The sequence below is a fragment of the Calonectris borealis genome, chromosome 7 (assembly GCF_964195595.1).
Source record: "Calonectris borealis chromosome 7, bCalBor7.hap1.2, whole genome shotgun sequence".
In the NCBI taxonomy this organism is placed as follows: Eukaryota; Metazoa; Chordata; class Aves; order Procellariiformes; family Procellariidae; genus Calonectris; species Calonectris borealis.
The window spans coordinates 11,711,334-11,738,819 of record NC_134318.1 but is presented as its reverse complement, the minus strand read 5'-3'; the positions used below and the strand labels follow the sequence as shown (position 1 = coordinate 11,738,819).

Sequence of the window (27,486 nt, the reverse complement as noted above, 5' to 3'; positions counted from 1 at the left end):
AAAGAGATTTCTCATCCCAGTATTTTAACTGTTTGGGAGAAAAGAGAAGTCCTTACCTGTTCAAATCATTTTTACCATGGATATAGTGATCAGTATGGCCAAGATGATAGTGATCCTGCGTATTCCATCGCTGCTGTGGTGCTCTTTTCCAGAATCCTTCCTGATGTGGCCTAGCATTTCTGTCTTGTCTATCATAACGGCTCATATTCTCACATTCCTCTACAGAGGGCATAAAGTAAAAAAAAAAAAAAAATTATAAAATTTGTTCCTAAGATCTTGTAAATATAATATTTACTATGTGCTGGTAGCAGATGCAGTGTAAAATCTGTGGGTTTTTATTTTTTTAAACCAATCCAAAAAAAGTATGCGTTTTAGGACTGTCAAGCAGACTTCTGTAATGATGCCACATTTTTACTAGCATATAAAACTTGTTATAAGAATAAGAGTAACCTGTAGCAGAAACTAGAGAATTCAGTCTTAACAGTATTTCAGGTTTGAGGAGAAAATCATTTGGAGGAGGTAGGGTTATGGGTAAGAAAAACCAATATCCAAAAGTAACGTTTTCCTGTCTTTCTTACTGACAGGACCTTCAGGCCTTTAAAAAGTTCAAACACCACACAAACACAGAAAGACGACATTTTAGAAAAAGGCCAGTACTTCACTCCAAAAGAGAACAGTTTCATTACTTAAAATACATACGTATCTCATCCTATCCATCTTGTTTGTTTTTTTTCCACTTGAGAGACATTTAATCTTTATTTACCTGGACAACAGGCATGATTTAAAACAAGCAAACAAAATAATCTCTTTAAAACACTAACTTCTGCAAAGCAAAGCAGATTCCACAAACTTCTTAAGGGAACAAAAGCTATATTTGGCAACAGCTTGTAAAACACTAGAAACAAAGCCAAAACAACTGCTATCCGTGCAGTCAGACACCGCAAAAAAAGTCATAAACTGCTATTCTGCCATCGCACTTTCTCCTTCACTTACCCAAGGAGTTTTTCCTCACATTGTCAGTCCTTCGCTAGGAGAATAACTCTACACAAGAGAGCACTCTTTTATTCGGCTGCCTACTCAGACAGTTGCGCATAAGACGCTCATAAACAGGCCTTCCTTCCTGCTTAGTTCCCAGCCTGCGTGTTGTTGGGAACTGAGCCCAGTTTTACCCTGTGATTTAAAACTGCCATCCTCACGCACTGCATACTTGTTGAGCTAGAACTGTTTCTATAAATAGTGTCCAAGCAGTATCCCAGACTCCAAAGTGAAACAAGGAGAGTTTCTGTAGACCTGGAAAGTCTTAAGAGGCTGACGTCAGTGAAGTCACACGCAATTACAAAAAAAGTGGTGGCAAAAAGTGCTGTTAAATATTATTACAATAAATACTCATATCTACAATTCAGTTTTTATCACTAGTTCAATAACCAAAAAATTAGGTAAGAAAATAAACTTGTTCACCTAAAGTAACAGATTTATCTTCCTTTAGAAGCATCCTTCTACAGTTCATAACACATGAAAATTCAAGTAAGTCTGTTCAAAATAAGCCCTCAATAAGCTTATAAGTAATTTTATTATGATGATTTTCAGCTTTGGAAAATGAAATTGAGACACTGAGTAAATACACATGGATATTAACAAAGAACAAATTTCACTTTTTCAGGTGGTCATGTTTACTCAAGGGAAAGCGTGGAGGTTGCTTTTGAATTCTTCTTTTCAGATCCTCTTTGCTAAAAATCCAGTGATTTCAAGATAAGAAGTGAATATAGCAGAGATACCCAGGTTATGCCACATTAATTTTATATGGAAACACAACTTTTAAAAAAATGCCAAAAATAATAGTAATTAGCTAATATTAATTTCAAACAGTAAATTTCCCCACCTGAATCAGCAACTTACACAGCAGACTGTCAAAAGTCACAAAACATATTCCAGCTACACAAACATTATTGATACTTAGCTGTAGAAGTGGGAGTAGATTTAAATTCATTATATTGATGCAATTAAGAAAGCAGTGAATTAAAAATCGTATTTCATTTGTGTCTAGATTAAATGGCAGACGTGGACTTTTTATGTTTTTAAAGGTGAATGTTTGCCACAAAATACATGTATTTCTAGCAGTTTTAAAATTAATAATTTGAAATGGAATTACTGATGTAGATGGAGTGCATGTTTTATAAACAAGGAAACTTATGAGAAATTGATCTACCCTTTAAAATCGTTTCTTAGTTTTTCCCAACAGAATTGGAGTTGCCCTTAATGACAGAATATCCCCTAGGCTTGGACGGTATCCATTCTGGAAAATTAAAAAAGTAAAAAATAAAAATTGTACACGTATCTGGGCTGAAAAGTTGAATACTAGCACTAGTATCAATAAGCGCCTTTCACACAAATACTTTGGAAAACTTATTCTGAGATTTAAATGATCAAGTACTGCATTTCATATGTGTGTACTGTTAAAACATGATGTGCCACCATTGTGGTAGATGGAAGACTATGTATTTATTTACTGTTAATTTGGCTTCACAGCTAACATACACACAGGAGTCTCCACCCAAAGAACTCAAAGGTACTCTCAGAAAAAACCTGAATATCCCCAAACTTCAGCAGGCAGCTGAACAGTACACAAAGTAAGGAAAGCCTTTTTTCTTTCAGTGCCTGTTTGTACAGGATAGGGCATTACAGTGCTCCACATTCAATGTTTCTGTTAATTTGAAGATATATTAGCCTCCACTGAACTTGGAGGTAAAACTAATACCCATATTCACATGACAGTGACAATTCTTATGAGTAGTCAGGAATGACCAAAAGCAAATGCCTCAAACTTTTCCAGGCCAGGATTTGAGAAAGTGTGGCAGTAATTTGCCTTACCTAGTTCATTCTAGTCTGGATTTGTATTATTTCAGTGGCATCTAGGTACCACTATCCTCCCCATGAGAAGTTTGCCAGCATCATCACTGACAACAAGAGTGCCTAAAAGACATCTTGAGAAAACACATCTTAAACCTTAAGGCTCCTGTTATCCTGAATTTTATAAAAGATATTAGGAGATATTGTCATTTTGTAGAAGAAAACAAATAATTATCTCAAAAAGAATTACACTGTCATTCACCAAAGCTGAAAAAATGCTGTTCCAACATTTTCAAATATAGCTGAAGCATGAGACTGAAGGACTAACTTAAAAGTTTGAAATTTATTCTACTAAAACAGTTTAAAGAAACAAACAGTGTGCAACAAAGTAAGTAAGGCAGTAAGTTTCTAACTTTAGAATTCTTCAAATGCAAATTTGGCAGAACAGAAATATCACACTTCCTACATTTCAGAAAAGAGAGAGTTGTTAAAGAAAAAACAATTTGAAGAGTGTGTTGGCTTATTAAAGCACAAGTCAGAACAATGCAACTCAAAAATCTCTTAAGCCCATAACGCAGTTTCACAATAAGATTGCTTGGCTAATTTACTAACCTTTGTCATGAGGTGGGTCCTCAGGCAGGTCCACATCAAGCATGAGATCATCATCTTCAAGATCACATGAATCAAGATTATTCAAGATATCCTACAAGAAAGAAAATGTGAGATACAGTTGCTTTCATGGTATTTCATTTACCCTATTGTCATAAAAAGCTTATTTTAAAGCTTCATTACATTTGTATTGCACACATATACAATGTTATCAGCAGCCTCCTCTCTTTAGAGGCCAAGATCAACCTTACTTGAGACCATCTATACAAACAACAATCACACCTCTAGTAATATCATACAATAACAGTGCTAGATGAAACAAAGATGGATTAAAACATTTTTCTGCCTAATGCCTATGGAATATTCCAAAGATTTTTCTATTCATTAATATCCTGCCTTCTCCCCAGTTGGAAGCATTTTAAAACTAAATTACTTTACTCACTTAGAATTCAAAAACAGCTTTGTGAAGAGAAGATGTTAAACCACCTTATTTTAGCTCTCATATACACTCAAAACATCATTGAAAGGAAGAGGGGGGAACCTATGTTATCTTGACTTTTTGGGCCAACAAAACTTAAAATAGGCTATTATCACTAATAAGCTCTGCTGCCTTTTGTCTTTAAGATTGTGGTTCATATAAAGCTGTTTCTCAAGGAACTAATAAACTGTCATGTGCCTGGGTGTGCTAATAGTACAAGAAAAATGCAATAAAGTGTTAGTACTAAATGGAATTATACATATATTTAGGATGAGAGGAAATGGCCTCAAGTTGTGCCAAGGGAGGTTTAGACTGGACATTAGGAAAAATTTCTTTACTGAAAGAGTGGTCAGGCCTCGGAACAGGCTGCTGAGGGAAGTGGTTGAGTCACCATCCCTGGAAGTATTTAGAAGACGTGTAGATGGGGCGCTTAGGGACATGGTGTAGTGGGCATGGTGTGTTGGGTTGACGGCTGGACTCGATGATCTTAGAGGTCTTTTCCAACCTTAATGATTCTATGATTCTGTATTATATACAGTCAGTCAGGTATATTAAAGGACTGTAGTGTGGGCAAGTCAAGTCAGTGTTAAAAAGACAGAAACTGACCCCTCTTCCTTTAAGAATACCAACAGTAGGAAAAACTCAAGAGGTCAAGGCTGTAGAATATTCCGCTTATTGAGCAGTCAGATGCTGCTAGCACCGTGCTCCTGAAAGCCGCAACAGGCAACAAAGTGCAGTACTCGATGAGAGAACCCAGACTCCGTTTCACTTCATTATTCAAGGAAAGCTAAACTTATTAATACCAAGTGATTATAACACAAAGTAGGTCTAAGGAAACTTAATGGTTATACAGCTCTAACTCTTGAGCTCTGTTTTCCCATATCCCACAGATAAAAGCCACAGCTTTAAGGCCCAGGATCAGACTCAGGCACTTCACACCTGCCTCTTTTCTCAGAGCAGAAATACAGATTTTTTCTTAGGTTTAACAGCTACACCTAAAGATGATTCATGGGACCAATACCGAAAAATTTACCAAATATTAACTAAGTGTTTTACTAAATGTTTCTCACTGGATAATAAAGTGATCCTTAAATACTTAACTGAATACTTGCATACAGACTATCAATACACTGCAAAACAATATTCACTTGGAAAGCTATCCCTTTGCTGGCTACCATTTATTAGATTCGCTATACAGAGATGTATAGGTGAAAAGGAAGAACATTAATAGGCATTTGTCTAAACTGTCGCTTCAACTGTTCTTCAGCAGTCTTCATATAGTTTTCACAAAGGACTACTGTATTTTATTACAAATGGTGGGAAGAGCTAAGTATATTTTAAGGTTTTTTTTGTGACAGGACATTAAACATTCTACATTTCTGCAGGGGAAGTTATTTATTGACTTAGGAGGGAGAGTATGAGATGAAAATAGTTAATATGCACTTTGTAAAACATGAGCAATATAAAGAAAAGAGGGAATATTTAAAACAGAACCATCTGTTTTTGTTATATTTCAAAGTCCTACCTGAATTATTTTGTTTACATATAGTATTCTAAGTATTTACAGGAAAAAAATAGAAAAACCTACATACCAGGGCATTATGAATAATAATAAAACCAACTATGGAAAAGCTTCACAGAGAAATGGAAGCCATTTGAAGGAAATGTGGATTTAACATTTGGGAGAACAAACTGCCTGTATATATTTACTTCTTTTTGTTTCCATTAATTTACATTTTTCCAGGAACTAGAAGATTTTTAACTAACATGTATTTTTTAAACAATTCTGCAAAACGTAGATGTGTTTGAGCGGCAGCTTTGCTTTGTTAATTGATAAATTGTTTCTATGCCATGCTTTGATCTTCCAAATTAGTATGAACAAGCATTATTTTCTTCTACTGCAGGAACCTTAATGAGCATGACAAATAAACTACAAACAGTGGCCACAAACATAGAAGAAAGTTGAAAACATTTGCCATTGCTGTGCAAAAGCATTGAAAAAAGCACAATATAAAACCGCAGTATGTCAGAGGGTTAACTAATAAACCTAGATAAGCCACTTTACTATCTCTGTATCAGAACTTCAGAAGCCTAATGATGTCAGAGAAGGTCAGCATTTGAGATGCCAAACATACTTTTCTGTCAACAGCACATTTCATTATGCTTCCCTAATTATACATTCCTGCATCACACTGAGGCAACTCCACGCTAGAAAACACAACTGTGAATATGAAGTCTTTGTAATAGCTGGGCCATACGTGAATTCACTGTGAGTATTTCCCAATGCTATCTACTTGGGAAACAGAATATAAAAGCACAGGTCAGCAATGTCATCTTGAAATAGCTGTAAGATAAAGTGCAGGTTTCATCAACACATTAGTACACGTGAAACCTGTATTTACAAACTTCCACTGTTATTCTTGCTACCGTATGATGAACTGAGGTTAACTACATGGCAGTAACATTGTTAATGATGTGTGTGCTTAACAGCAATTATCATCATGAAGTGATTCTGAGCAACAAGCTCAAACAGAACAGGAAATATAAAATTCTTCAAAAGTGCATCAGCTCCAACCCTACAGAATATTACATGTTTCAGCAATTATTAAAAGTTACAGTAAGAGAAGAATCTTATTTTATTTGTATAGTTGAAAAGAATAATGCATATTAAAAGGGGCATGTAAAACAGCCTTCACAAGGCTGATTTAGCACTAGATTTTCAAGATGGTACGACCTAGAAAGAGATTAAGTTTCGGACTGTGAAATCCCAAGTCGAACTACAATGCTGTCCCCAAGCTCTCCCTCCAGAAAAGTTTTCAACTGAACACAGGCAGTAGTGCTTTGCTCTCTTACTGCAACGGAACAGGAAAAGCATTAGGTGAGAAACATATGATCTATGACTACTGGTATAGGAACTGAGCAAGTTGAGAACCCCAACAGCAGGGAACACTCACACTGCATAAGGAGATGGGAAAACACTACATAGAGAGGCGAGGGTAAGGCTGGCGAACAATTACACCACATTTAGCAAGTTTACTTCAGTGTTCTGCAAATTCTCTCTGCAGTGACTGCCCTTCGGTGCTATGTCTTACCAAAGGTTAATCAAGCACACACCAACAGCTCACCTACAAGAGCTTGGGGTTTTTGCCTAATTCATTGGATGTGTAGAGTCCAGAATCTCTTTCTTAAGAGACATAACAATATTAAGTTCTTAAGACCAATGCTTTGAAGATTGGAGTACTGTAGAGCAGCTACTTTTGCTGAAGCTGAACAAGTTTAGAGTTCAGTATAAATTCATGTCCATCATAATGAACTGGAGTAGCAAAATATTCTTTTTAAAAAGTTCAGTTTCTAAAAATTCCTCATGCTACATACATCATAAGCTCTCTCTTCCACTGAAGAGCAGTACTTTTTAGTCCACCAACTTAAGTTCAATTTAGCTTAACAAATAGACCTAGGCAAAAGGCCTGATTCTCAGCTTTCCCATTTCTTGAGCTAAGTATATAATGCCGCTAAAAATAAATTACAGTGTGCCCAAATTAGAAGAAGGATAGATGTCTACATTTCCTCCCTACTAAGCGTAGATGTGGAACAGTGAAAGCTTATGACACAACGTATATTACACTGGAATTAAAAAAAAAAAAAAGGAAGAACTCAGGCATTGGGGCTAGTGCAGAAATACAAAGCAATTCCAGATAAGCAACCTTCAAACAATTTCAGAGAGTGTTCACAGAACTGAGAAGAGCCTGAGCTCAAAATACCAATTCAGTACCCTTCTTTTCATGCCAAGGTATGATATCTTGCTTTAAAAGCAATTCCATGAGGTAGTCATGATCTGTGGGTGAATATTAGGAACGATGTTTTACCTTTTTCCACAATTCAAGATCTCAGATCTCATTCATTTGTTCTACCTTTAGAAAGTAGGCTGTTGAAGGAAAATAATTAATTATTTTTGTTACTGATTTAGCCGGTTAGGTCTTGCTTCCAGTAATAATCATGCACTTCTGAAGTCAGTGGAGAATGGAAGTATAAGCTCACATGCAATTTAAGTATTCCATAGTGGTTACTTAAATTGAATACACATACAAATTTCTTTAGTTTGAATTGCTCTACATCCTGATTTTTTTTAAGCCTATATGCACGATTTATTTGATCTTTTACTTTCTTGCTCAAAAAAGAGAGCAATGAATGTAGATCATTTCATACAAAAGATTACAACTCCTTAAAAACTTCAAACAACAAAAATATTAAAGGATAGATATCACCACTTTGGGGAGAAAAATGAAACTACAGAAAGCACATCTAAAAGCTCAAAATCTGGCAGCAAAAGACAATGTGTCATCTAGAGCACCAGTATATAAATACCCTTCTGGCATGCCTAGTTTTGATGTTAGTGTTCACATAATACTTTCCCAAGTTACTGACAATGCATTTATAGAAGCTTTATCTGACATTAAGGTAATCTAATTTAGCAAAAACTTTACTGTTAAATCTGGTTGGATATTATGAAAGGTAAACATGCTAGGCTCTTTCCAGTATATATTTGTTGTTTACTTAAAGAATACAGCAGTAATTACAGGTCACTTTGTTGACTGACAGCATGTTATAGCACGTTCCGTTTATTTAGTTATACTTCAATCTTTTGTACAAACAAATCATCAGTAGGTTAGAATCAGATTTCAGACTTGTAGTTAGTTATTCTTACAGTACCATGCTGTATTCCTTTTGATGAAAATGTATTATAGCACATATCAGCAATGACCATTATGAAATCAAGGTTTATTTGATGACTTCCATTAGTTAAAGGTGCTTTACTTATTCTGAACTTTGTTAGTCTTTATGGCCAAATTTAGGCTCAATTTTTCTATGTCTACTTCAAGCTGATTTCCAGTTTTCAGTAAGAGTGTAAACAATTTCTCAGAAACTGCTGAAAGATGAAGCAAAGTCATTTGTCCACATATAATTTTTTCTTCAGTTTTTATGTTAAGAAGATCTCATGGACACATACTGGAGGAAAGCTTGAGATGTAAATTTCTCTGACAGTTCTCTGAAATTGAGGTCTCAGTTTGGGCCAAATTTGGGCATGGATAACAAACTTAGAAGCTACTGAAAAACTAATTAACATTTCAAAGCAATTTAAGCAATGGCTTAAAGATTGACATTTAAATCATCCTAAAAATAAATATATATATATATATACATGCATAAATAAAAAGCCCTCTGAACAGAATTCCATCAGAATCTCCAAAATACGACAATTACTTTTATAGGTCTTTTGGATCATTACTACACAAAAAACATTTTAAAATTAGAGTTTTAAATGAAAAAACACAAGTCTTCGAAAAACTAGCATTTCTGTATTACAACATACGTCTCTATAAACTTAGAAAAGAAGTTGTCAAAGTCACCAAATCATTTAAGGCAGACGTGTCCTTGTGACATTCCATTAAAAAAAAGAAAAAAAAAGTCGAACACCCTGGTCAGATGTCACCTTCATTCTTTTCCTACTATTAAAGAGAACCTACTTAAATAAAACACTTGGTGTCTATGTTAGCATGACAATGAAGCCACGATACTGTGTTTAATATGAGTCTGATGCTATGACAATGAATGTATTACTACAAATTTAGTAATATTGATTTTGCCTAATACCACACAGGAGAAAAGAGTAATCATAAAGTAAGTGGTCCTGGGGAAAAACAAAACAAAACAAAAGAAAAAAAAAAGCAGCCCCTTGAAACAACAGAGGATGTAGGGGTTGACACTGGGATAGAAAGCTCAATTTCTAGCCCAGTGGTAAGGCTCTAAGAAGTACCTGATAGTTTCAAGCCAGTTATTCAGTTGATTCACCCAGCAGTGGGAGTCTTCACGCTTGCAGCATCAAAAGGACTGAAGAATCCCTGTATGGAGGGACAATTCAACACTCTCTTCTAATGCACAAAAGGACCCTTTAGAACAGGACTATGGTAGTGCATTGTACCACTAGATGTATTTTTTATTGCAACAAACTCAGCTTCAGAAATTCCCCATCCTACCCCTTAGCCACAAAAAGGCAAAGCTCTTTGAGATCATGTTATTTACAAAAATGTTAATAAGATAGCTGAACAGACATTGTACCTTTTGCCAAAAATTTCCTCAAGTCCAACAGTCTTAAGAATTACAGAGTAAGCAAAGCTGCTTCTACTTTATTATTTCTGAAGAAAAACATCACAATACAGCCTTGATACACATCTCAGCCCAACAGCATAGTAAAGTCCTATCGCTATATGAAGCAGCAAAGATGGAGCTGAATAGGAGGCCAGCTACAAGATACCTAGCTTCCAGGATTTACTGGGGAAAAGTATTAAAAAGAGCATGAAGATTACAAAAATAAATAGAAATGGATTCATAGGATGCTAGTTCTGGACAACAGAAATACAATTCTGGACAACAAAATAACAGCCAGCTTTCAAACTAGTTTTCTGAAGAAAAACCTGGGTATGTCTCCCTAGAACATGGAAAAATACCTACTCTCAAACTGAATCTGCCTTATATGCTTTTATTTGTCTACACTGGATGTTTTAGCTGTGATGCATCAGAAGGGCAAGTACTCCAAAAACCTGAGAAGGAGAACGAAAGCCTTTGCAATCATTCCTCCACAATTTGAATTCTTGTTGACATGAAGCATCACTGGAAAATGTGAAAAATTCTCTTTTCCTTATACATAAGAACATATGCTAGATTTATAGTTATAATACAACAACTTTTCTTAGATTACATTTTCATTACATACAACAGTATATCTAAACATTTTTATTTTAAAAAATTCATCAATAATCCTGCCAGTATGGCAGAAGTACCCACAAAGAAATCTTACATTAACATAAAGAACACTATTTTAAACCTTTACATTAGTTACTCATATTGAGTCTCTCTGTATGATCTGCAGCTAACATGAAAAAAGTATCAAGGCATCAGAGTATCCCAGATGAAACGTACTACTACGTTTTCATTAGCAGTCATGTCTCTGCAGTTGCTAAGATCTCCCAGCTGGATGCTGCTGGTGTGACATTTGAACACTGCACTCAACATGTGGTTGTACTTTCAAAACAGAATGCCTTTTATTGCCTACAAGAGTTCGTTCACCTGACTGAAAGTAGGGATCATTGCAGTGAGTTGGCATGATTTTGGAAGAACAACAAAAAGACACTGTGTTCATATGATTCTCTGTGCTTTAATATTTGAAATGAGAAGAAATTGTACTGTTTTGCATCTGAAAGTGATTCATGTCTCTATAGTGTCAAAGTGTATTACAAGTCTTATGCTATACTAAAAGGAGGGCACTGTTTCTTATTTCAAACATTCTTTTGCAAATAAGATGCGCTTTATGCTCAGAAAAACTAGCAGCTTTAGATGCATGAAATTCCACAGATATTTTCACACTCCTTTTCTATGCAGTTGCATATGCTGCAGCTCTTCTAGTGAGATGCTAAAAATTAAAGATTTTGGATTTTCCATTAAAAAAGATAGTGAGGAAGAAAATAAGACCACAGAAAAAAGTTAAACAAGCAGAAGATAAGCATGAGTAAAGAGAGAACTACAGAAGAATCTGTCCAAAAAAACTCAAGGGAAGTGAAGAGTGTGAGAGTAGTACAGAAAGTAACAAAGTATCATTTCAGGTACTTGAAGAATGAAAAAGGGAAGTAGCTTTTAAAAACAAACACTAAACAGACTGCGTAAATCAGTCATCGGGAGGGCAGCTAAAGGATAACTGCAAAAGTCAAATACGACTCAAGGCTGACAGTAGAGAAGAGGGAGACTTCTAGGGTCTTTTTCAATGCTATTTTCAGCATTTGACAACACCCCAGACAGAGAGAGAGAAGAGATAAATAAAGAAATAGGAATTCAATACAGGTCTCCAAAAAGGCAATGTTAAAGGAGAACTGAACAGAACTGTTAAGTGAAGGCAGAAAACAGAGACAGAAGATAAAGACACAGGAAGGCACATACCATACTGTAGGGCTGAAGAGAAAAACCCACTGTAAACAGTCATAAGAACAGAGGAAACCACACAGGGAAGAGAAAGGGTAGAACTCTGCAGAATACCAAAAATAGGATAGGAAGGGAGTTATTTTAAATGCCGTGCATTGCAAGTCACATTAAAGATAATTAAGCTCAACATCCAAACAAGCATTTCATCATTTTGTTCATGCTCTGTAATGGAAGGTTGCCATGACAACAAATGCAACAAGAACTTTGTTCTGAAAATCCAAGACATTTTATGTTTAACTATTAGATATAAGCCTTAAATAAAGATGTACTATTCTTGAAAACATTTTTATAGAGGCATTGTATGCTCTACTTTGGTTTACTGAAAGTAGATAGGAAATAATTACTAGGTTAAGTTATTACCCACTATATCTCAAGAAGCAGCTATGCTTGTTGCTTTATTTTTAATTTTTTTCATTATAAAATCAGATGTCAGACTGTGTAAGAAGTCTGAAATTCAACAGCATAATGAAGGGAGATATTAACTAGAAATATTTAACAATTCTGTTAAGACTTCACCAATTTACAAGCAACAGCACTTTCCAAACACGCAGCGCAAGTTAAATCCCACAGCCACAAAAAGCATTCCTTGCCTGCCATCTAGCTTCTGGTAGTGACCCTACAAAAAAGAAACTGAACGGGGGGGGAAGCGTTTTGACCATCTTTCTGCAGAATTCCAGGAAAATTTAAGAACGTTTTCTGATTTATTTTGTTTTTAAATAGGCAGATGCTTTTGAGAAGAAAGTTTCTGGTTTACTATCGAGCACAATAATAGAAAGCCACCAGCAGTAAGCATAAATACTAATATAGAAGTAGCAGAGGCTGAGGAAAAGCAGTCCGTTCTACTCATTGCTTCCAGGCTATTTTTCTGAAAAAGTCTACCGATATCAGAAGTTCAGCATTACTTTTACAGTTTACCTGCAAATAATGGAACATTTTGCACTATAAAGCAATATGCAATTGGTACAGATACTCTTAACTGGCAAAAATAATTGTGAATTATTCTCACTCCACTGACTTGCATTTGTATCAATAGTGTGAGGTTCAGCTTAAAGGAAAATAGAGAGGCTTCAAATAACTCCCAGCTGAGAAAGGAACCAAACCATAACCTCAAAATTCAGAGGAACTACCAGAAGATCAATTAAGTTTCCTCTGTGTAGTAAGTTTTAATTATACCCTAGCTATCTGAATACGACTTGTTACACAGCATTAATGTGTTCTATTCTTATACAGTCAGCTTAACATACTAATTTTAATCAAAAACAAAACAATCCTCAAATACCTCCTAACTATTTTCAAGTAATTCTATTTTGACCAACCTCTAAATGAACTGCTAAGAACACGGGAAGCATCCTGTCACTTACTTGCGCTGTTGCAAAGGTATATTTTCACTACATTATCCTGACACATTTCAACAGTGTGAACCAAGAACACAAAAACATGGAAATGCTGTTTACTCAGAACCACCTCATATGTGGAAAAACAGTGCTTTGTTAAATTTCCAGTCTCAAGGAGGATGACAATTCGCATTATAAGGTAATATCAGATTGCAGTTGGTATCAATATGGCCTGAATGCAACGTTAAGTGTTCTTGAAAAGAAAATAAAGCACATCCCATGTTTAGAACTGTGGGGACAGCAAGACTGAAATTGGGTGTACACATTTCATCCAGAGGGACTAAAGCTGCGTGTACTACAAAAACAATTGACTCCAATATGCTTCGCAACAGAAAATAATTCGGAAAAAGATTCAACGCCAATGTTCCTATAACTTATTAGGACACAATTTTAGGTAAAAAGGAAAAGTAAAAGGAAACTGTGTGCCAATTTAGCTGGTCTTAGTCATCTGTAAATGTTCAGAAACCCAGCTAGATGTGTTGTATGTCTCAATTGTTTTACACATTTTTTAAAAAATGCTTTTCTTGTTTATACTGATAATGTCGAAAAATACTCCAACTTTAAGACTACTGTTCTCTTTGGGCACATGTTTACCTGCTCACTATGGTTTGAAGATTTCCTAGGAGTAAGGAAAACAACATGTGAGACTTAAAAATTCAGCAATAGTTAGATGAAGCATGCTAGAGTAATTCTGAAGTCCTTCTATTATTGAAAAGTGATGCTACATAGTAGAATAAAGAAAAAAAAATGAAAAGGAATAGCCATAAACTCACATTAAAATGTAACACTGGATATGCAGTTACCAACTCATAAAGGAAACATCACTTACAAGCTTATGAAATAAAAGGAGTGTTAATTTCTACCAGTACTTATTCTCCTATTTCATACAACAACACATCAGCTGCTGCTCTCTCTCCCTCTCTCCACCATACAAATTCAAAGCTGTCATTAACAGCTACCACAAATGAAACACAGGAGTACGAGTGAACTTGCCTTACTTGATTTTACCAGCCAAAACAGCATGAGAAGATTTACTGTGTCAGTTCTGAATCAAGCAGCTCTCAAAGGCGTATATGCTTTCCCATCCCAAAGGAAAAAAGGTTAATTTGCCGTAAAAGCTTGTTCACAAAATGTCATGCCTTTCAAACCAACATCACAAGAGGTTTGTGCACTGTAATATAGTCATATACCCTCTTAATAATATTTGACAGCATGGACACGAACATCACACAAGACGCAGACAGAAACGCCATCTCATTAAGTAATTCCGTTTCTCACTACCTCCCATTGCTGTAATAGTTAAGCTCTGAAGTTGAAGACTAGAGCAGTGGTGGGAGGGTAGACGGTGGCTATTTTCACTCTGAAGGCAGCACCTCTGAAACCACAGTCTCTACTTTCATGACATTTCCTTTCTCTGCCATGAGAAGAAAACCATCTGCCAGCAAACTCTGCCGAAAGAATGGTTGAGGAACCCTGCTAAAAGAACATACTGAAACAAGTTTGTACTCTTAGTTCTGTATTAAGTAATAATACAGACTGAGTTTTACATAGCAGTTGCACAGTCTTCTACTAAAAGCTTAACTGTGGACATGTTAATCAAGGATGCTCTCCCACTAATTTAATATATCCACAAATATTATCTGTTCATAATGGAGACTAAATGTAAAAAGGTGACGTTGACTTTTGAGGCTTTGAAATCAGAAACAAGTAGTGTAATGGTTTTCCAAATATAAATTCTTAGGCATAAATGAAAGTTTTTTTAGAAACTGAGGATATGAAAAAGAAATGCCAGAGATTTCTATACTTGTAATACTGGAAAAATGAAAGCAATTACATCGACCTAATGAAAACTATGGAGTTAGAACAGTACAATTCAAGTGAGGCAGCACCATTTTTGTCAGATTCTGGAACACGGCATGAAGACGTCGGGACAAAAAAAGCATAGAATTTGGACATGACCTTATGAGCTTCAACAGAGATTACCAGCAACACCAGCTTCAGTAAGTGGCACACAGATACATGCCAATGAAAAACACCTTCCAAGGCTGACATCTGTATCAGATTCCAATCCCAGAATCACTGTATTTCTGGGCAGGAAATTTGAACCACTTTATAAATTTTAGAAAACTGAGTAAGACAAACCTCTCTCACAGAGACATCCTAAGCAGAAATGGCAGCTTACCAAGATAGTGTATTTCCAAGAAATCCTTTTATAATCATAAGTAAAATTCAGACATGGTGTTTGCCATTTTCTAGAATGCATCAGTAAAAGCTAAAATCTCACAGAAGACTTCCCGGGCTACTCCGATGTCTCTTCCCAAGAAAAATACTGGCCTACAAACCCAGAAGTCAGGCTTTCAGGTAAAGGAGTGTGAAGGACCAATGAATTATTCAATTTGACCTGCAGGACAGGATTTCTTTGGTAATGAAAGCAACAAACAAAAATTCTTTGAGCAGAAGCAGAAGACAGAACTCCACGCTGCCATTCCACATTAGTGATGCTATGCACTATACGGCTCCGTCCATAAAAATGGTGTCCAGTATGCTGGGCACAGAGGGAAATGTAAAAGGAGGTACAATGCACATTGCAAAGTATCTGACATCCCCAGGTTTGCTCTTAGTCACTTCCCAGGAGGTTCACAGATACTTTGTTTTCTACAGCGTGTCCACACCCAATTAGACAGATAGGCCACTGAGAATTTCAGTTATTGCCCATACAGATCTACACGTCTGCATCAGGTGACTTCTGAAGTGCCTTTATCATTGGTTTGTTTGAATTCTTTCTAGGTAAGAGGTAGATAAAATTACTTCCCCCTACACTGGTACTACATTCTCACAGACAGTCTCATTACTCTGATGTACTAATGAATTCTAATATTGATTGACATACCTATAGGGAGAGATTGCCCAGTTTCCTCCTCTGTGGTCCAATTATGTCACAACAGTGGCCAGATAAACTTGGCAGCAGCAAGAAAGACTAAAATGTCCGGGGTCTCACAGACTTGTTAGGCAGCATCTTCAAGTGCCAAAAAAGGACTAGCTACTTCAAAATACAAATTACTGTAATATAGGTATGACAAGATTCCCCAAGGCTAGCGCCATTATACTTAATTAAATATTGTTATACCACAAGAATAATACCTTCTCTTCCTTTCAGCCTCCCCCCCTCACTAAAGTAATGGGCATCTAGTCACGTAATTAGTTGTCACTATACCAAATTCTCTAGCAAAGAAATAAATTTTCAAAAAAAAAAATCTAACCCCAAACAAAATTAGAACTGTGTATTTATTAATGTCATAATGAATTCAAGCCAGAATGGCACTGACTGAGGTGAAACCATCCTTTGGTTTCAGGCACAGAACAAATTCAGACCCTTCTTAAGAAAGTGTCCCATTGAAGTACACAAACTACTCTAAGGAAGCATCATAGGAACACACAATGCAATTAATTCTCTGTATTAACCTTTTGTTAGCCAAAAAGACATGTATTCTAACAAAGGAGGAAATGCAATTAGTCAACACTGTTCATCTGATTACAGACTGTCAAAAACAAAAATACAAGTATCTTCAATGCTGTCTTCTGCTTTGAGAAAGGTCTTTACTGTTCTTTGCTGAACCACAAATATATCAATAACGTAACACATACTGATAATAACACCAAGTATTACTATTCATTTTTAATTCATCCATCATTCTAAAAATAGACAAATAAGACAGACCCCATGAGACTCACTCAAGGTCACAAAGCATGGCAGATCAGCAATTGGGATATCTTTACTCACAGATCATTGAACTATTTTCTATACTAATAGCAAGTACACTCAATCTATCGGTGAACAAAAATATTTGGTCGATTCTGTCTTTGGGAAAAAAAGAAAGTGCTGAATGGCGTGCAAGCCTTTCGTGACTGGAACACCTTCGCTAATGGAAGATTTTAATATCAACTTGCAGACAGAAAAGCAAATACAAGAATGGGGAGAAAAAAGCTAGGGGTTTCAGTAATGGCTTACGTAAAGATACCATGAAAATCCGAATAAATTTAAGAGTCTTTATTTCAATAACAAAATTATATGTATATATATTCTTTAATATGAAAAAGCAAGTTTTATATCAAAGCAGTTATTTTTTTAACTCATCTTTTACATTTACCTTCAGCATCTCAAAATCTTAAGACACTTCACTTGCAACATGAAAAGCAGAAAAAAGAATCAAATTTCAACTAGCTCATTAGATGGAAACTGCTTTTTTATGTGTGCTTCTTGTAACTAGCTTGCCCCTGAAAGGCTCATTTCAAAGCTGCTCTTTTTAAAATATTATAGCAAAAAAAAGAAACGTCTGTGTCAGGAAGAGATACATACTTAGTTTCACTACACCCTGTTAAATGGATGAAAATGAAGCACAAGACCTTCCAAATACTCTGTACTGAATGCCTCAATAAATCAACCACTGCTTCTTGTGAAAAACTTCGTAAGAATGCAACTCATTTTCAGGATACTACTTAAATTTTGTTCAAGTCTGTAAACATTGCTTTTAATTCAGAAAGATTTTGTGCTGAAAATGCTTTCAATGGCTGTTATATAGCTAGTTATAGAGCTAGCACAGTATGGATACTCAATATTTATCTGTTTGAAATTAGCATTGTACTGTTTCCAATATAATTTCAGCACTTCTATCATAGCAAAAAACCACACTGGGCAAGAGATATCTTATCTCAAATGGTAACCTCTAAGGGATTCACATTTCATAAAAGTCTCCCAAATACTACTTTAAAAACAATCCTTATATATCTGAATAGCTGTTTTATTTCATACTTTTACATTATCTTAAGCTTACTTGCACTTCTATTTTTATTATAGCTGTAACAAACCAGTCCAAAGTTTAAAAAGCTCAGCTTCTCATAGAACAAGAACTATGGCTTTGGCATTAACCTCCTGAAGAGAATGTACAATTAAAGAAAGGAAGATGGGTAGAAGACAATGCCTAGAACGCTTCACTCTACAGAAGTAAATGTATTAGAAATACAAACATTACAAGTCTGAATTCACATAATAAATTACTCATTTGAGAAATCAAACTGGCAATTTAAAGCTTGCTATAAAGTCATTTTGAGAAGTGAATTATTTAAAAAATAAAGGTAATTAACACTAAATTACTTGTAAATAACTAAATTACTGTAAGAAATTACAGAACTAAACAATGCTATTTCAGCAAGCTTATTTTCTTTCTCTAAGAAGTAGAGCATATTTCAGCATATTTCACTGTGAGTACCTATGCCTCTCGAACTAGAAAGCATTCTGCCCAGTCTCAAAAACTAATTCAGAATTGTCCTTTCCCAAGTCTCAGCCACAAAGGGGGAAAAAAAAATAACAAAATAAAAAAGAAATTTTATAAGATTTCAAAAATTACCTAGGAAGAAGAGGAAACAACCCAACTATTTCACACTCCGGCTAAAATTCTGGCCACATGTCAATAAATGACAAAACAGACTCATTCCAATGAGATCCAGATTTCATCCCAAGAGCAACTAAATTCTCAGCAAAGCAGCTAAAACTCATCTGTCTCTTCAAGTCAGATTTCAATTATTATTCCATAATCCTATATCCTTATAATTACATTGATGCTCACTCTGTATATACCCAAAATATTAGCTTTATTTATTTCAGTAAAAATTAACATAGCACAAACCTTCATATTGTTACTAGAGCCTACAGTAAAAAGGCGTCAGAGGACTCAATCTCTTTTGTCTTTTTCCAAGACAGGGTCTTGATATGACCTGATAGTACAGAGAACACTCATAAAAGTTTCCTGTCTAAAACTGTTTGCCCAAATGAAATTGCTTTAAGAGAAGAAAAAAAGAACCACACCACAACAACTTGTTCTTTAGAGAGTATTAAAGAAAGAAGCCAAAGCTAGTGGAATTTTTTCAGTTTGAATTTTTACTTCTTGCAGACTACTATGCACTAGAATATCATAGTGTCTTTAAAAAAAGCACATCTCTCAGAACAATACACACAACAACAACTGTATTATCTATCTTATTCTTAATGTAAATAAGAACTTTGACTTTCGAAAAATATTCAAAGCTTCACTCTGAACACACACACATATTAAAACTTATGTTTCTCATGTATCTACTTAATACAATGGACAGGAGAAAACAAAACAGCTCAAACCTTGCTACAGCAAAAGAGTACTTCATCAGCGGTTAAGCAAAGGAGCAATGACTCCAGTTAGGATGCATGTTTTAGGCTACATTGCTTATATGTATGTTGAACAGTATTTCCAGACAAAAATTATTGAAAGCAAAAGTGTAGCAAGGTTGATATACCACAGTTCAAGTCCTCATTCCAAGAAATAGGGGAAAAAACACATTTATGTTTCCTGCACCCTGAAGTAAAATGACTTCAGTCCTAAGCAGTTGTTTCAAAAATCATTGTAGAAATCAGACATTCAGTCCTTTGGATGTGTAACTACCAGACTTCTACTGAGGGAATGCTAACCCTCTCAGCTGCTAACTGAATAGGCACTAGCAAGCAAAATACTAAGACAATCTCCTCCTCCAATGAAACAGAATTCATCTATAGGAACTAAGAACTCTTAAAAATCTTGGTTTCAGCTTGGCTCTATAAATCGTTTTTTTTGTTTAATGAAGACAGTTACTTTACAATCATGAGCACAATTCAAACCTAGAGACACAACAAATACGTAGATCCACATTAAGGTTTGTTGTTTTTTTTGGTGGTTTGGGTTTTTTCCCCTTTCTTTTTGTAAGCTAACTCTTAATTTTGTTTGCAAGGCTTTTTTGTTTTTAAATAATTGTAATCCAAGATTCATTTATAGCTACTCACTCAGTAGCAGTGAAATGAAGAGACATTTTAATTATAACCCTTAGCTTGGTCCCTGATCTAAAGCTAGCTAGCAACAGAGTTGATGAAAGCCTGTATTAAAACCAAACAAAAACAAAACCCAAAACAACAAAAAAACACAAACAAAACACCGCGCAAGTTGTACCTCACATTGTTGAGCAGCCTTCTGCCATGAAACAGTAAAGCAGCTAGGGGTTAAAGTAAGTAGTTGAAACACACGACATGAGCAAACAGTACAGCTAAACATTAAATTAGAATACATATAGACAAATATTGCCTATGTTGCTAATTTACAGAGCCATCACAATTGCTCTGCTAAGCATCAGTCTTCTCACACAGAAGTGAACAGAAATAGCATCAGTGATTTGGTGCTAAGTAGCAAAGACCAATTGTTGAAAGAAGTATAAGGAATACCAATGAAATGAATGCTTAAAAACTTGAAGGGAATTCAATTCTTAGACTGTTTACCAATTGATTTGTTGCCTTCAAAACTGGAAATGAAACAAAAGTAGGGATAGTGGAATAAATTATTTTCTGTTACACAATTAGAGGATAAAAACATTTTCATCCTGACAAGGTCTCAAAAAAATCCATGTCCTACTTAGCTGTAAGTCCCCATGGCATTGTCTTATGAGAGGTTATTTAGATTTGTGTAACTTTTAAGCCTCCAACACTGGATTGCACATTTTCTCCATAGCTGTTGGCTCAATTAGTGAAGAACAGAAGGGCCAAATTTCCACCTCCCCCCCCTCCCCCCGCCATGTCCTTAAAACCGAGCTCTGCTGAGACTAGCAAAGATATCTGCTTTTCTTCTCCCAAAAGAGGAACAAAGATTGAGTAGTCAGCAAGCTCCTTCCATTATCTTCCTATTCTGGTTGCTATTCCAGAAGCCTCATTAAAATCCCCTCTGCAAAAGTTGCCTTTTCAAAGATGGTCAAAACACTTCTAATGCAAGATTACCCAATACGAGCTGCACTGCCATCTATAGAAAAGTTTAGGAAAAGCATTTAGTATTTGTTGATACTAAGGATGATACAGCTTAAAAGACTAACAATAAAACAGCAGGATGGAAATTAAAAAGAAAAGGTGAATTTTGCACTAAACACTACCATTTACTCACCATCTAATTACCTAAAGTGTTATTCAGCTACATTGCTTCTACTCACCCCAGCCTGATGCCACGGAAACTCCAGAACCAACTATCTGCTTTGGAGATTCCCCCGGAAATATTAATTGCAAGGGCCAGTCGGGCTGGCATTAGCTCAAGCACTCAAAATTCTTAAATCCGACTCTTATCAATTGGACTTTGACACGCAGATATTAACTGCTTTTACCCTCACCACACTAGATGATAGAAACCGCATAATTTGATCACGTATCTCCCAGTAATCAAAACATCTGATATGCTGACTAATCACAATAATTATTCTCAACGCCTTCAGTTCTATTTTTTTTTTAACCTGTCTTTATACTCATTGCCTGCAGAGAAAAGGAAAAACATGGAACAAAAGCTTACTTTAACCTACCCAAGAACATAGTTCTTCAGAAATAATGAAAAACTGTATCAGAAATTCTGCTGCATCTTCAGATTAAAAACGATCAGTGTTTAATCTTTAGGCTAAAGAAATCAAATATACCGTGCTTTCTACCAAAAACAACAAGCACATGGGAAAAAAAAAAGCAAAACACAAAAACCACCACTAAAAGGCAATCCAATAAACATTTCAGAGGTACAATTTCCCCTCAAAAACCAAGCTGACTGAAAATACATTTCTGCTTTGTAAAAATAAAAGATGTATTATTGATGTTTCTCTCATTTAAGATAAAAATTCACAGTACAGTAAGCACTGTAACTCTGGAACAGCACTAACAGGATAAAAATCAAAACGGGTAGAAAACACACATGACTTTCTAGATTCAACAGTAAGTCTCACTTATAACCTCCTCCTTTCTCCACCTCCTCAAAACCTAGTAAGTTCATTCTTCCGTTTTTAAGTGCTCTCTAAAAGCTATTTACTTTCAATAAAGGAAGAAATAAACCAAAGTACTGAACAAAGGTATTAAAAGCTTCTAACGTACCTCTGCTCCACAAGGCTTACAGCAGCTTCTGTCAATCAGAACATTGATCGACTATCAATTCATACACATGCACAAATCGATGCACAGAGGTCACATGTATCAAAAACATAGTCCAAAAGCATGGGAAAGTAGTGTCTTTCATTTGTTTGATAAATTACACTGTATGTATCAAAAATATCTATATTTAAAATTTATGAAGGAGGAAGTTCAAAAACTTCCTTTCTTTCCTGGCATGTGCATGTGTCTGGGGAAATCGGTGTTTGTTTTTGCAGTGGCCTACAGTAAACTTTTTTGTCCCCTATAAACATCAATAATGCTACAAAGCTCATACTGGAACAGTCTCAAACTGCTTTTCCAAGCTGGCCACAATTACCACAAAAAGTTAATAACCATTTCCAAGCTCTTTTAAGCACTACAACCCAACATTGTAATTTAAGACAGAAAGCAAACAATACCACAAAGCAGCTGAAAATATATCAAGAATTTGTATGTAGTTACACATAAAAAAGTAATTACATAGCTATGCCCAATTTTCAGGAGAAATCTCTGCTGTTCTGCTCTTGGGCTAGAGCAGACAACCCTAATAAAATTAAAAATTGAAGTCTGAGTAGATGCCACAAACCCTGTCCAAGTCTGAAACTGGTATCTACATTACTAAATTGGCAGTGGTGACACAGTATCTAACACGCCTGAAACACATGAAGCATGACACATTGATTATACCAAATTCTTTTTGTTGTAAGTTCTGACTGTTAGTATCATGTTCATAAAATCTGAGTTGCTTAATTCAAAAGATTGTTCAACAAATGAATATGAAATCAGAAGGGATGAAGGACAGACAGATAATATATTCCTCAAGCCCACCGAAATCCCAAGGTTGGCTCCCTGACCTCAGCGGGAGGGTCACAGCACTGCAACAACCCTCCATACATTCTTTAGACTGAATGATGTTTCTAGCAGTTCCAAGTTAAGCAATAAGAAAAAGGTTGTATGCATCTTGTGTATCGCATTTGAGACGCACAAAGAGTCCTGCTACAGTAAGCTATGGTCAGGCATCTCCCTTAAAGATTCTATGCTTGAACAAACTCAGAAATAAAAATAAACTTTGGTTTAAAAGGGTCCTATATGTATACGGTATAGAAACAAGACGATGGAAGAAGTCAGAGAGGCGATAGCTATTTTCTTGCTTTTTTACTCCTAGGTTTAGAGATTGGTAGGAGATATTTAACCTATCATTCGCAGAAATGAATTCCTTTATTCTTTGTGAGCACTACCATGAGATTGCATAAAGAAGGACCTGTTCTGTCCTAATTTGAGAATAAGGAAAACAAAAATTGTATGTAAACAGCCTAATTAAGGTCACCTGTCCAGAAAGAGGAGTTCCTAAACAAGAAGTTTCAAAAAGCTATCAACTACAGAGGAAAGAGGAAATAATTATCAAGTAAAAAATACATTACTTTTGTTTTTAAAATATACTTAATAAGCAATAAACTCAAAACACTGTAATTATGCAACTTATGCATATAAATACATACTATGCTGTTCATTTCTGAAGATTCATAACTTCCACATGGATGGACACTTCCAATAGGTTCCAACCCTTCTTCATCCCACATGTATGTGCCATCAGAGCTGTCAGATGGAGAAAGCTCAAAAGAGGACCCAGCTCTGTAATTCATCTCTGGAGAAATCACATTGTCGGCAGTATGCTTTGTGCTTTCACTGTTGTCATCCACTGCTTAAAGAAAAGAGCAATAGTCAAGATTCCAAAAACAATTCCATATGCCAAAAATAAAAATTAAGATGTGTGATGTGTATTATTGGTGCATTAACTTTTCTGAAACTGTACTGTAACAGAAATATCTGAAAGCATTCCACAGTATTGTTCACTGATCCTAGAGGAGAGGAAAGCTCAAGCTGGTTTGGTAGCTACAACTAAGTATCCTTCCAACCTACATCTTTGCTAGCCTTTTACACTGCACTAATTCACTCATCATGAAAGCTACTTTCAGAATTTTATATCTTTTTAACATATTAGAAGGTGGGTCCAAAATTAGATCCTTTGGATCCAATCTTTCAACTGTAACTTCTCTCAAAGCAAGTGTGTACTATGAGAAGCCCATCAGAGACTTGAAAACATGGCTTTTAAAAACATCTTCCGTTTCTTCCACTAATTTTTAAAGAAATAATACAGCATGCCTCTGGAAAAACAAAAAAAAAAAACCAAAAAACAGTGACATTCATATTTATAATTTAACTGATTTAATTAGACACCCTACGCTTATTCCCACTACTTAGGAGTGGTTTACAGCTGTTCTCTATGTACAGAGGTGGCAGGGGCAGGGAGCAGGGGAAAGAAATTTTCTTAAAAGATTACCAGTCCAGAGAAATGAATGGCAAAGCAAGGATATGAGGAATCCCACAACCCTACCACAAGCGTGGTTAAAGGAGGTATCATTCATTCTTATCCCGAAGAAAAAGAGCTCTTCAAAGTCATGCCTGGGAAAGATAACTATCATGCAGAAAAAGCACTGTAAGAAAATAAATGGGCCAGCATAGAGCCAAGTTCCATTCTGAAACAATTCACAAGCAATGGATAATTATATAAGACAACTTAATTACAGTTACAGAATCTTGATTTAGTACCTAAAATTTCAAACAGAACATAACAAAGTATTTACCAGACACATTTATATCAAGCCAGTCATCAGCATTACAGCAAGATCCTCCACTTTCCTTGAGAGAAGTGAACGGCTCGACAGATGTTATGCTCCCGTCTAACTCTTGAAGGCAGCTCTCCTTTTGCTGTATATGTATAGTTCTGTTTTGGTCTTCTATATCTATGAAATCATCACTGAAGTCTTCACTCAAATCATTTTTTTCAGAGGATGACAAAGAAGATATTGATATTTCATCTCCATCATCGCTCATACACATGACTTTTGACCCATGTTTTCCCATACTTTCATGCAGGCCCTCATCAGATTCTGTTCTTTGAGCATTGCTCTCTATAATACTGTTTTTCTCAATTGCTCTATTAATGTTTGTTGAAATTTCAGAGTTCTCCACGATGCATGTGTCAGGAGTTGTACTTTTGCTGCCATCCACAACGATATTTCCAGCAAATCGCTGCCTGGTAGGCTTCAGCAGAGAAGGCCGACTTAATCTGTATCCAAAAGAAGGTGCTGACCCAGATCCATTTGACAGTGGGGGCTTCTTTGAACAAGGAGCCGACATACCGGAGTAGGGCCTGGTAAATCCATACTTCATAGGTTCATTTCCATTGGGTACATCCAACTGACGTGCATTTCTTGACAACAAAGTCGACCTCTGAGATGTCCTGGCAGCTAGATTTTGACTATGATAAGGCCTTGTAAGATCCACAGCTTTATTAAAGGAATGTGACCTGGTTAAAGATGCAGTGGGAAGGAAAGAATTCTGAATGGAATGTGAAAAACTTTGTGACCTTACCATTTTTTCACACGAAAAAGCCTTGCTACTGTCTGTAGATTGTGCCAGGCTTTCTCCCAAACTTGTCCCTGTGGCACTGGAATTAGCTCTAGGTCTCTGCAAACCTACCACCGGCCTATTTCCATAAAATCCATTTAAATGTGATTTTGGAGCACTGAGTCCAGAATATGAGGTCCTTCCTGACAGGGTACCTTTGGCGAATTTTGCTGAACTAGAGAGTCCAGGCAAAGACTTTGGGTTTAATTCCTCAGTAGAAGATACAAACATATTGGTTTGCTTTGCTGCTTTTGATGCAACCGAAGCAGTACTGTTCAAACCCACCCTGAGCACATCATTACCCAATGCTCCTTGAGATTGAGAACACTTCTCAGAATCGATTAATTTTTCATTACAGTTATGTTTAGAGTTGGTCTCTCTCCCATTTTGATCATGAAGTTGATATTTATTTGACTTTTTCCAGTTGAAGGAAAAGGAAGACATACGAACAGTGCCATTGTGCTTGCTGAAATTTTTGCCACCATTATTCCCTGCTAAACTAACAGCCGTCCCATTTGGCATAGGTTGCAAGACACTTCCTAAAGTTTTCGTTCCGTATTTTGGTAGCCTGGAAACCAAGGATGTCCTGACTTGATTTTTTTCTTCCATGAGCTATTGGGTACATTGGTCCTTATAGGGTGCTTGAATCTAAGGAAAAGAAAGAATATATTAGATCTGAATCAACCACACATTAATCAACACAATTTTATATACATTTGCATCTATGCTTACTACATTCCTGTGCCTAACTATACGATGATGATACAAAGTAACTCACACAAATTTTGTGAACTCCAGAGAAATAGCTGTCACCAGCAGTTATTTGGCAGTAATATGTTATTCAGGTCACACCTCCCTCCCCCAACTTTCGTTCTCTAGATAAACTGCTTTTTTTTTTTTTATTCCTTTTGAAATCTATAAAATAAGGTTAAAGAAGGGTTGGGTGGTTTTTTTCTCCATTTACCTATTTTGAGCAGCAAACTGAATTTTTCAACTGTATTACAATTATTAAATTACATACTTAAGACTTTATATTTTAAAAAATCCCACAAACTGAACATAGCACAAACCTGTGATCAGCAACGTAAAACTGCAAAAATGATAATGTAAAATCTGACTAAAAGCACCACTACAGCTAATTTTTTGAAAATTATTTTTTTCAGTTTCCCCAATGTCTATGTTATGAGATACAAAATAATCACTCATCATCCACCTTCACCACAGCATTTTTTTTCCCATTGATATCCCCAATTCAAGATGAAAATTCCTAGCTATTTTTTTCTCTTTGTATGGAAACTGTAGTCTATTTTGGTCATCATCTTATTAATGTACAAGACTTGAGGTACAGGGCAACAGTTGCATAAGGTCAGTGATAGTAAGTGAATTCAAAAGTTTTACTTCTGTGCAGTGATACATGAACACATAACCCTAGCTTCAAAAGCATGAGATAAAAAGGTAATGATAGCATTCATGCATTCCCTTGTATCTTGAATTTTGGTCCCATCTGAAACACCCACTACAGTCTTTAATAAAGATTTGTTGTATCTCAACTTATAGTCATGTCATTTTAGTCTATTTAATATCACACTTATTTTATAAAGCCATATCTGCTTTACAGACATATCTTTGCCACAAAAACTTTTGCCTTGAGAATTCCGATCTCCTTGCTTTGATTT

General features: G+C 35.7%; 1 protein-coding gene across 8 annotated transcripts in view; it reads right to left on the bottom strand.

The window, feature by feature from the left end:
* Positions 1–27,486, bottom strand: part of CCSER2 (coiled-coil serine rich protein 2) — a 77,972-nt gene that overhangs the window by 37,139 nt on the left and 13,347 nt on the right. For 4 of the 8 annotated variants that reach the window (XM_075154296.1, XM_075154295.1, XM_075154291.1 and 1 more), the window contains 4 exons: positions 24,985–26,458; positions 23,839–24,038; positions 3,460–3,550; positions 57–219 (listed from right to left, as the gene is read on the bottom strand). In XM_075154296.1, coding sequence (XP_075010397.1) covers positions 57–219; positions 3,460–3,550; positions 23,839–24,038; positions 24,985–26,419 — 1,889 coding nt within the window. In that variant the 5' untranslated portion in view covers positions 26,420–26,458. Of the gene's footprint in view, positions 1–56; positions 220–3,459; positions 3,551–23,838; positions 24,042–24,984; positions 26,459–27,486 lie in introns of all 8 variants that reach the window. The other 4 variants (XM_075154292.1, XM_075154294.1, XM_075154290.1 and 1 more) reach the window with 1 other exon arrangement.